Source organism: Podarcis filfolensis (genome assembly GCF_964270895.1).
Source record: "Podarcis filfolensis genome assembly, chromosome: 16".
Lineage (NCBI taxonomy): Eukaryota > Metazoa > Chordata > Lepidosauria > Squamata > Lacertidae > Podarcis > Podarcis filfolensis.
Window position 1 is genome coordinate 39,315,645 of NC_139620.1, and position 12,078 is coordinate 39,327,722.

General features: G+C 44.4%; 1 protein-coding gene across 50 annotated transcripts in view; it reads right to left on the reverse strand.

Annotated features, from left to right (window-relative positions):
- NCOR2 (nuclear receptor corepressor 2) overlaps positions 1-12,078 on the reverse strand; it is a 349,636-nt gene that overhangs the window by 193,517 nt on the left and 144,041 nt on the right. For all 50 annotated transcript variants that reach the window (XM_083589595.1, XM_083589578.1, XM_083589576.1 and 47 more), the window contains exon 7: positions 971-1,027. In XM_083589595.1, the coding sequence (XP_083445721.1) occupies positions 971-1,027 (57 nt within the window). The remainder of the gene's footprint in view (positions 1-970; positions 1,028-12,078) is intronic.

Sequence of the window (12,078 nt, forward strand, 5' to 3'; positions counted from 1 at the left end):
GAAATGGAAGAACGGGGAAGTCATAAAGGAGGAGTACACACGAGTAGCCAACAGTTGCATGGGGAAAGTCAGGCTGGCTGAAGCTCATAATGAGCTTTATGAATGAAAGTTTCTTTGGCTACATCCGAAATAAGAGGAAAAACAAGCAAATGGTAGATCCCCTGTGTGGGGAAGACAGAGAAATGCTATTAGGGGACAGAGAAAAGGTGGAACTACTCAACACCTACATTGCTTCTGTCTTCACCTAAAAGGAAAGCAATGTCCAACCTGGTGATAACAGAATAAATGATGTAAGGAGGGAGCTGCAGCCTAAGATAGGCAAAGAGGTAGTAAGGGAACACCTAGCTACTTTAGATGAATTTGAATCTCTAGGGTTTGAAGAGCTGAATCCAAGGGTACTAAAGGAGCTTGCTGTTCTTGGATAACAGTTGAGGTCCCTACACACTGGAAGCAAGCAAATGTTGTCCCCATCTTCAAAAAGGGGGGGAAGGAAAAGGAAGACCCAGGTAAATACTAACTGGTAAGCTTAACATCGATACCAGGGAAGGTCCTAGAACAGATAGTTCAACAGTCGGTCTGTGAGCACTGTGATTACTAAGACCCAACATGGGTTTCTCAAAAATAAGTCATGCCAGTGCAGACCATACTGGAGTGAATGGGCCAATGTACGGCAGGTTCCTCTACATTCTGTTGTCACCAGGCAGGTGTTCTCAGCCCACTGGCCCTGTCTGCTGAGCTTCCTGCACCAGAATCAGGCCATTCTCAAATCAGAGGGAGGCTTCCTTGCAGATCTCGCTGTCATGCAGATGCTGCAGTCAGTCTACCTCCTTCTCAACCATTTGGCTACCCTCCAAAACTCCAAGGATGGCAGGTAAGGGGGGGGGAGGAAGCATGCAGGGTAGGTGGGGGCGGCTGTAGGGAGAGAGAAAAACACTGTATGTATATTTGTTAAAATCACAGACAGACTTACCAACTCCACCTGAGGTCCCAGCCCTTCCAGAATTCTGTGTGCTGCTTCTGCTTTTTTCTGCAACAGTGAAAAGGAAAAAGGAAAATGCTAAATGACTTAACAACTGGAGTCTCACACTTGCAGGCTTCACTTGCTTCCCCGCTCCCTCAAATTTTCCCTCAAAGGCAAAGGGCCTACAGATTTAGCCTCATTTCCCTCCACCCCCCCTTCCCCAAGGCAAGAGGAGAAAGGTTAAAAGCGCAGAGAGAGAGAGAGAGAGAGAGAGAGAGAGAGAGAGAGAGAGAGAGAGAGAGAGAGAGAGAACCCTCCCACACACACTGCAATGTCACAGACTGGGAAGGGTTTGAACGGCTGCCAAGCTGAAAAACCCAAACAAGAGGCACACACAGGAGAAAACTCTCACGTCTGCTTCAAGGTCTCAGCTGCAAAAATGAACCACGGGACGGGGGAAAGGATATACTCCACTTGTGGTGCCTTAGCGGCAATCTAGCACAAGACACTCACACATCAAAAAGCCTTTTTCTCTCTTGCTGCGACAAACAAATTCTCTTTCACTTTCAAATTGTCTGGGTACTGTGCAATCACTTCAGTGGCTATCCAAGAGTGGAGACGTTGTGGGAGAGAGGGGAAGGTCTGCTTTGCCGTGCCCCCTTTTCCAGGAACTGGCCTTGCAAAAGGATGTGATCAGAGTAGCACCACCATCCTTGGGTCATCTGCCCTGACCCACCCCCCAGCACTCCTCCCTCTCCTCTTTATCTTCCTGCTCTTTTCCTCCCCAAGCTAGATTACCTTGTGCTCACAGAAATATACACAAAACGAGCAGACATGCTCTTGAGGGGACATGTCAGAACAGGGCTTGGAAGAGTCACGGGCTCACGGCACCAAAGCGATTAAATAAAAGATGACCTTTCCACTCACACACAGGCTGCTTTCCCTGATGATTCTTACTAACAGCCTGGTAAACCTGCTACCTAAAAGCCAATGAGGAACGAAAGCAAAGAGGGCAGGTCCAGGAACAGATGGGGCTGGAGACAAATCCTTCAACAAATGGAGCATGGGGCTTAAGGCACCTTACGGGAGCAACACCCTGAGCAAGGGAAGTTGGTTCACCCCTCTCTGAGGATGTATCATCAAGATCATTTGTGGAAAACTTGCTCTCGCCTAACAGCCTTTCAGCTTCCCAGTGCATGGCACCAAAAGGAGTGGATCTTATTCCTTGACCATGCTTGTTAACAGGGAGTTCTTATCAGCGTTGGCAGTTTTGAGCATGCAACCATGGGAATGTAGTTTGTAATAATCTCATTATAAATATCTCCCAATTAGCTAGCATCCAAATTAAAAACTAGGCGCTGTGCAATTAATAAAAAGACGTTTGTGTTTCAACCATACTGCAGTTTAGTGTGACAAGAGTCTGCACATTTCCTGCTTCCTATTCCTCCTCCAGCAAAGACATGGAACATTTGGAAGTTTTCACTTCTGATTTCAATTAGGAACCATTTAATGTAGGGCTCAAACTCTTAAGCTGTGGTTAATGGTTTGTTTAAACAAGCAAGCTTCATAACCCATGGTTTGAAGTTGGCTTGTTTCAAACAAACCATAGTTTAGATTAAAAAGTTTGTGGGCTGTAAGAAGAGTTTTATAAGACCTCATCACAATCGCACTAGAGGAGGAAAAGGGCATACACAAGCCAGCGTATCTCTGAAGCTAATTTTCACCATGCAAATTATGGCTTTCTGTGGCATTCAGACATAAACTATTGTTTTGTCATATGCAAATGAACTGGATAATGTATTGGACTCAAACACTCCTCTCTTGCCCATGTGGAGTGGGGGGGTCTACTTTTTAATTTGTGGCAAACTATAGGCTGTCAAATATAGAAAATTTAAGTTTTGAGCAGACCACAGTTTGCTATATCTGGATGAAACAGTAAGCTATTAGTTGCCGCACATTAGAAGGAGATGTAAAGGAGAATGGGCAGTAGGGTCTCATAAGGACAAAGCATAGTTCTGAACCAACAATCCTCCTCAGAGATTTACAGTACAAGAAAAAAATATATAAAGAACAATGAAGAAAGTAGAAAAAGAAGTTACTCTGGATTAATCATCACAAAGATGGATGGAGAGATCTTATGGGGGGGGGGGGGAATTAAGACCTGAAAGTTTCTGGCCCTTTGCGGGGTGTAGAAAATAACCACCTTGCAAGCAAGAGTGTGACAAATCAGTCAAGAGAATGAGCTCTGAACCAAGAAGTCCCTGTTCAAATCCCACCTGTATCATAAAAGTCATTAGATGGTCTTAAACAAACCCTGACTATCTGCAGTATGGGAGTAACATTTCTGGACTACCTTACAAGGCTGTTGTATGAACTTTTGAGATAATGCATGTGCACTCTAAGGCATGATATAAATAAAATATTGTAGGAAGAGGCCTAATGGATCAGAACAAAAAGTCCCATCTAGTCCAGCATCCTGCCTTCCCAAAGCATTCAACCAAATTGTTCTTTCATTTTACTTACTTAACTGTATTGCCATAGTTTTAGTGACTTGTAATAATCCAACAACAGGGAACATGTTGTCCTTAGATGTTGCTAAGACCCCCAACTTCCATTAGCCCCGGCCAGCATGGCCAATGGTGAGGGAAGGATGGGAGCTGTAGCCCAATAACATTGAGGGGGGGTCGGGGCAGAATAACCCTGCAGTAACCAATAAAAACAGGCAGGAGAAGAGAGCAATGTGAGAAAGATCCAAGAGAAGTAGGTAGCATAAGAGATTCATATGCAACGATGGACAGAGAGTAGATGAAGATCTACTGATAGATCTGGGCTGATAGGCAGTTGGCCAGCAAAGATTCTGGCTCCCAACTGTTTAGCAACAGCAACAAAGCAGCTTTCCTCCTCCTTTCTAAATTTAGAAAGGCAAAAAGCTCAGCAGGCGGTATTTTCACGTACTGGTAGTGGAAGCAAGAATGCTCAGAGACACAGTGCTCCTTAATTCTAAGGCCACATGCACACCATACATTTAAAGCACACAGAAAACTGTAAGAATCCTGAGAACTGTAGTTTACCCCTCTCATAGAGCTACAATTCCCAATGCCCTTAAAAAAACTACTGTTCTCAGGATTCTTTGAGGGGAACAGTGTGCTTTAAATGTATGGCACCTATCTAGCCTAAGAGTATCTTGCTAGATTCTGAGCCACTCTCTTGGACCTGGCTCAAGTTGGTGGATTCCAAGCGGTGTTAGAAACTCAGATATATAAACTAGGTGCCAAACGGCTCATTAAATCAAGGTTATAGTCACCAAAACAGAATGTCTAGTTGCCATTTTGTGGTAAGACAGCTCTAAAGTCTAATTTTTCAAATGATGGACTATCAGTTAAACATCTGGCTAGTTCAGATAACAACCTTGAGCTAGGTTAAGAACTTTGAGAACTTAAAGAAGAAAAGTCACTTGATCCAGGGACAGTCCACATATATTGGCCTATTCTAACCTCTTTTTCTTGATGGTGACTGCTCCTGCTCAGGCTGTACAGAAGGCGCAATTTGGTTCCAGAAATTCATTCTAATTGTGCAGATTAAATAGAATGGATAGAATTCTACAGGATGTGGTATTAATGTGTGGAAACAGTTAAGATGTAATGATCCCCAGGAATGCACCTCCAGATGGTGGAGATGTCCGGAGCCATCCTGGCACCTGGACATCTTCACTTGGTCGCAAGTGGCCAATAGCCAGGTGCAAAATGAGCCTAGTGCCTGGCTAATTTTGAACACTGATTCCATGGTTCTAGCAACAACAAAATAGATCTGCTTGCCTCTGCCATACAACCATCTTGACTACTTGCTATCAATAGGCTAAAATACTAAATATTATTCTGTTTTCATTATCATCGTCCTCTCATGCCTAACCACTTGAGGAGAATACTGACCACAAAGGATAAAGCTGGGCTTCCTGATCTGCCAAGCATCTGGGCATACACAGCTGGCAACACACATTTCTTGGGTGCTACCACAAGTGACCTCAAAAGATGGTTCAAGTGGGGAAGTTTAACTCTGCAGGTGGCAAAGGCAGAATGCAGCAGGATGGTTGAGAGGGCAAAGATCTCAGACTCTCCCGAATATCCTGTTCTCTCTTCCTTGAAAAAGAGGTGCTGGGTCTCTAGTCTGTCTGGAAACACCCACTATAGAAATGCTTTTACCCCTTGACCCTGGAGATGTGGGGACTCTAGTTGTTCAGCATTATAGCAATTTTATTTGTTATTGTTATATGGTTTCATTGTATGTTTCAAACTGCTATGACATGTTTATGAATAGTGGTATATAAATATTTTTGTAAGTAAGCAAATAAACAAATTATGCTTGCTCAGGGGCACTCTCACTTATAGGTTTCGAAACTGAGCCCTTGCACTGAAAACAGGTGCCAGAGCTGAGCACTAGGGAGCTAAGTTTAAGCTATGGGGAATCAGCCCTAAGAACATAAGGAGAGCCCTGATGGATCAGGCCAAAGACCCAGCGAGTCCAACATCCTGTTCTCACGGTGGCCAGTCAGATGCTTATGACCTGACTGCAATAATATGCGGGGTCCTAGTGGATACTTGTGGTTCCTACTTCTGACTCTCAGCAAATGATATTCAGATGCATCTTTCGTCTGCCAGGATAGGGGGAGCACAGCCACTGGGCTAGTGACCATTATCCTCCATGAACTGTTCTGATCCTCTTTTAAAGCCTCCAGGTTGCTGGCCAGCACTATATCCTGAGGGAGCGAAATGCAGTGCACGGTAATGCACTTTCTGTTGTCTGTCCTAAATCTTCCAATATTCAGGTTTGTTGGATGGCCCCCGGTTCTGGTACCTGTTCACTTTCTCCACACCCTTCCTCATCTTATGCACCTCTTACCTTTTCTCTAAACTGAAAGGCCTCAAACCTTGCAGCCATTCGTTGCAGGACAGCTGCTTCAGCCCCTTGATCATTTGGTTGCCCTTTTCTGAATCCTTTCCAGCACTGCAGTATTCTGCTTGAGGCAAGATGACCCAAATTGTATGCAATGTTGTGGCTGAACCCTTTCCTAATGACCCCTAGCGCAGAATTCACCTTTTTTCATGGCTGCCACACACTGGGTCAACCCCTTTGTCAACCCCAAGCTGTTGTTCTTATTGTCACTCACCACCAGGTTCAAACCCCAGGAAAGTACATGCAACATGCAATACTTTTTGCCCCATCATGCATCACTTTGCACTTGTTTACGCTGAACTGCATCTGCCATTTGTTGCCCGTTCCTCCATTTTAAGGACAGCCTATTGGAGCTCCCTGTATCTTTTTCTATTCTAACTACCCTGAACAATTTGGAATCATCAGCAAGCTTGGCTACCTCACTGCTTACCCCTAACATTCATTCGTTCATTCATTCATTTTATCTGTATGCCACTTTTACACACACTCATGTTCGAAGTGGCTTACAACAAAGAAACAGGGAGGCATTTCAAACAAACATTTTTAACGCTAGATCGTTTATGAGCAAGTTAAGAGGACAGGGTCCAACACCGATCCTTGGAGAAGAGTATACTTAATACACCTCTGCCACTGGGAGAACTATCCATTTATTCCTACTCTGACCTTCCTGATCCTTTAACCAGTTAAAATTCACAAAAGAGGCCTTCTCCTCTTATTCCGTGACTGCTAAGCTTATTTCAGAGTCTTTGCTGAACCCCTCTGCACAACGAAAGCGGCTCTTGGACACGTTACACAGCCGGTGACGCCATCCAGTGGTCAGCTTTTGAATTACCACCCACAAAAGACCCGGTTTCAGAGTCTGCAACTTCAGGCTGACTTTCAAAGGAGCCACCGGGTGGCTGAGGGGATGAGTCACTGCCAGAAAAGGGAAGTGTGAGCACAAGCCTAGTCAAACCACATCTGAGTGATAGGGTTTTAAATTGATCTAATTCCAGGAGGGAAAGGAAGCTCTTTTCCTTGTGCACATCTCTTCAGAAGAGCAGCCCAGAGGCCTGGAGCGTATTTTGTGACCTGACAAGACTCTTCACAGTTGGTTGCAAAAGGCAGGAGAACCAGCAAGGAAGGTTTCAGGGTTATGGAGGGTTTGCACCCAGGCACCGCTCAGGTGTCCCGTGTGCATATGCAGAAACACACACAAAACGAAAATGCTGGGGTGGATGTTTCCATCTCTCTCAGCTTCTGAAAACTATGCTCTTTTTCCTGACAAATGAAACTGTGGACAAAACCATTCACACACACCTCACATACAAGCGTGTAATACATACCAAAATTTACTATTTATGATACAACTCCCCTGCATTCCATAGATAAGATTTATCAGTTTTATATCACATTTTCCCCTTACTATTTCAACAGTAAAAACACACAAATAACTCTAAAATCAGGTTTTTGCTTCATTTAACCAATGAAGGGGGGTGGCAAATCTTAAAACTGTTCCTGCCTTTGTCCCTGTTCTCCTAATCTGACATACAATGGTACCTCGGGTTATATACATTTCAGGTTACAGGCTCCGCTACCCCAGAAATAGTCCCTCGGGTTAAGAACTTTGCTTCAGGATGAGAACAGAAATCGCGCAGCAGTGGCACAGCGGCAGCAGGAGGCCCCATTAGCTAAAGTGGTACCTCAGGTTAAGAACAATTTCAGGTTAAGAACGGACCCGGAGAACAAATTAAGTTCTTAACCAGAGGTACCACTGTACTAGTATAATAATAATACTTTTAAGTAAATCTTATTTTTGTGTGTTTAGACATTTCCTCAACATACCATGTTTTGCTAACCCACTCCTGTTCATTACTTCCGAAGTTTGCCATTTAGCAGCTAATAATGTTTTTGCTGCTCTTCACAGATTTTTCTAGTATAAAATAAAATACTTTGGCCATGCATCTGCCTTCAAACAGTCCAAGAGAACTTGTAATGGATTTGTAGGTGTGGAATAACCAATCATACCTTCCATTACCTTTAACTATTCTCTCCCCATGAGTTCTAACTTTGTCACAACTCCACCAAAATTGCACAGACTCAGCTTCATTTTTTTCTACATTTCTTACAACAGCAGTAAGCTTAGGAACAAATACTTGCTAGTCACTTTTGAATCCAACACTGGCAATAAAGTATCCTGCCTGACAGTGTCATTAATTTTTTCCAAACTTCTTCCATGGTATTTATCTGTAACAGCCTTTGCACATCTTTGGTGCATCTTCATTAAAATTAGGTAATAGGTCAGATGAAATTGATTTGCAGGGCAGGATCTCATCTGTGGGCTGACAATCAGCCATGCCAGACTTTCTGTTTACTATGACTAATTTCAATGAGACAAGTGTGAGTCACTTTCAACTTACATTCATGTAAGATTTATGCTCTGCTTACATCACATTGAGGTCTCCTTTCCAGAGAGAGGGTGATTCAGAATACAGTGACACACTGCGAACCGGAGGTCATATGGAACATATTCGCACCGTGTTGAGGAGGGAGTTTTGTGTTATTGTTTCACATGCCACAATGCCAACCTGATACTATTTTGAGTGTCAATTTTATTACTGCTGTGTGTTCTCTTGCAATCCTCCTTGGAAGCAATTGCTAAATTAAATGTGTCTACAAACCAAAATATATTCTGCTATTTTTAAAGTACACTCCCTGTTTAGAGCTCTGTCAAACCTCTCACAGGGAGAAAGCTCCATACATGCGGGACATAAGAACAGACGAAAGCTGTGCTAGATCAGACCAAAGATGCCTCTGAGAAACCAACAAGTAAGACATGGGCACAAAACCACTCGCTATAGTTCTCACTGACTGGTATTCAAAGGCATAGTGCCCCGATATGGCAGTTTTCATGACTAGTAGCCAGAGGTAGCTGTATCCTCAATGAATTAATCTAAGGGCTTATCTACTTACCTTTCCTCCGTTCTTTCCAAGCACGGACCTCAATTTAAAACTCTGTGGACAAGCACTTCTTTAAAGGTCACTCGGAACAAACATCAAGAGTTGACATTTGCTCCGATTCGGGTTTAAAGCACGAGTTTTTGCAGGGAAATCCTGGGGGAAACCAAAATTTTCAGACACTGAGCATTAAAACACAGACCTCTGCCTGGAAAGAGTGGGTCAAAAGGTATGTGTGGATAAGCCCTGATCCACTGGGGGCGAATTGAAGAAGTCCTTCCTTCTATGGGTCCTCAATCTCCCAACATCCAGCCTCACTAGATGTCCCTGAGTTCTAGTATTATGACAGAGGGAGGAAAATGTCAGTCTACCCATGTTGTGTATGACATGCATTATTTTATACACCTCTATCTCACCCCTGCTTACTTGCCTTTCTCCCCCCCCCCCCAAAACTAAAAAGCCTTTCCTCACAGTGGAATCACTCCACCCCCTTGATCACTTTGGCTGCTCTTTTCTGGACCTTTCCCCAGCTCTGCAATATTCTTTGGGAAGTGCAGCAACTAGAGCTGTACACAGTATTCCAAGCACCGTCTCACCATGGATCCGTATAAAGGCATGTTTCTGGGTGCACTTGGTGTATGCAGGCAGTATTGTGAAGAGCAAACAGCCACCAGCTGTACAGACCCCACCCTCAGAGCTGCTGGGTAGGTAAGAACAAGGATGTTCATGGCAGAGCGGCAAGTCAGCTAGGCCATACTGAATCACACACCAGCCTTGCTGCAAGTGCAGAAAAGTTCTTTTATCAGAAACTCAATCCTAGTATTCCAAATATTCATAAAGTTTATGGATCAACGTTATCATTCAGAATCAAAACTAAGTGTGGAGTAGGGTTCTGGGTAAGCATGCTTGAATCAGGGACATACTTGAATCAGCAAGACAAATTTAAGGAGTACCTTTACAGGGCATGTGCATGAGTGGGTCTGGCTCCTAGGAGGCCTACCAAATTTAAAGTAGGGTATGCAAAGCGCACCTAGAGACACAGGGCAGATCTGCACCATGCATCTAGGTACCCCTGCCCATACAGGCCAGTCGTGACCGACTCTAGGGTTGTGCGCCCATCTCACTTAAGAGGCCGGGGGCCAGCGCTGTCCGGAGACACTTCCGGGTCACGTGGCCAGCGTGACGAAGCTGCTCTGGCGAGCCAGCACCAGCGCAGCACACAGAAACGCCGTTTACCTTCCCGCTATAAAGCGGTACCTATTTATCTACTTGCACTTGGGGGTGCTTTCGAACTGCTAGGTGGGCAGGAGCTGGGACCGAAAGACGGGAGCTCACCCCACCGCGGGGATTCGAACCGCCGACCATGCGATCCCTAGGCACTGAGGTTTTACCCACAGTGCCACCCGCGTCCCCCCACCATGCATCTAGAGCACATCTAATGTACATTTAAAGCATGTGATTTCCCCCAAAGAATTTTGGGAGCTGTAGCCTGTTGGGGACACTACTGCGAATCATAGCTCTGTGAGTGGGACACTACAGTTCACAGGACATATGGTGGGGATCTGTCACTGTTGAACCACTAAGTGGAAGTTAAACCCCACTGATCTCAGTCACTGGGAGATACTTGACATTATCAAAAAAGAGCTTCTATTTACATGGCCCTATTTCTTCATCTGCATATTTTAGCCTGGCTTGTTTCTTGGTCTCACTCAAGTGTGACCGTGTGTGTGTGTGTGTGTGTGTGCGCGCGCGCGTGTGTGTGTGTTTACAGATGATCAATTGTCTTCCTTTAATATCTGAAAATGGCCTCTCTTCCTAGAACACTGAAGATCCACAGGACAGACTGCATTGTCACCTATAATACAACATTAATGAATTACTTGTTCATTTATTGCATTTATACCCTCCCTTTCTTCAAATATAAAATTCGAAGTGGCAAATACTGGGTCCCTAGGTGGTCTATCATTTGGGCACTGAACAGACCCAGAGCTGCTTAGGTTCAGCAAAGTGAATGTGTCATGTGCCCTCAAACCAGGCCCTGAGACGGTGATACATTTTTTTTCGTTTCTGGAAATGCTAGTCCAAATATTTCCTCTACCATTCAATCTGTACATAAACACTACAGTTGGAATGTAAATATACAGCTTCCCTCCGGTGGTCTGATTTCCACTGTGCACTCTCTTTGGCATCAGAGTAAAATATCTTTAGTCCATAGAATAAGTAGCAGGCAAATTCCTGCTAACAAAAAAGCAAAAGGGACATTCTTCAGAAAATTCCCCTGCCCAGCTCTCCCAGGCATGGAGACCTTCTTGTAGGACACAATGCGTAGCAATGGAGACTTCCTGTTAAATTCAGCAAGTAGTGTTGATCTGTCCATACAATTCATCCCACAGCCAGACTCTCCCAAACCTGTGTATCCTAGCAGAATAAATGAATCACACTGTTCTATCCCTTCCTTATTGGCGCTACAGTTTCATTACTACAACCAAACACTGACAGAAATATCACTGCACATTCAGACACCTTGCAGGTCACTGGCATTACTGTCACTGAGTAATAGATACCAGAGCGGCATAAATTTGATGGTGACATTGACTGCTCCATCATGCAGAAGGCCAAATAGCTGGATGCTGCTGCCTCTAGCCCAGGGCCATACCTCAAGGGTAGAGCACCTGCCCCAAGTTTAGCCCCCAGCATCTCCAGGTGGGGCTGGGAAAGACCCCCAGACTGAAATGGTCGGGAGCTGCTGCCAGCCAATGTGGACAACATGCTGAGCCAAGTCGACTAATGGCCGGGCTCAGCATAAGGCAGCTTATTGCATTCCCACGGATCAGTACAATATCACACTGGGCCACTTAAAGATATGGGCATCAAAATTTGGTGTACTGAAGTCGCCAACTCACTGTGCTTAAAACCTTCAGAGAGCCTTCCTGAAAAAGCATTTCAGAACCAAAAAAGTAAGAAAATAATAACAACAACAACAACAACAACAACAACAACAACAACAACAATAATTTATTATTTATACCCCACCTATCTGGCTAAACTAACCTCACATGTGGCCAGTGAGGCAGCCTGGAAAAATGACACACCGAGATGAATGAGCTGCAATCTCAATGCTCGTAGCTCTTTCACTGTCCCAAGGGGCTTCTGTTTCCTACACCCCAGTAGGAATTTGCTCTAAAAGGTGTTCTTAGAACATTTGATTATTTAAGGAGCTAGTCAGATTA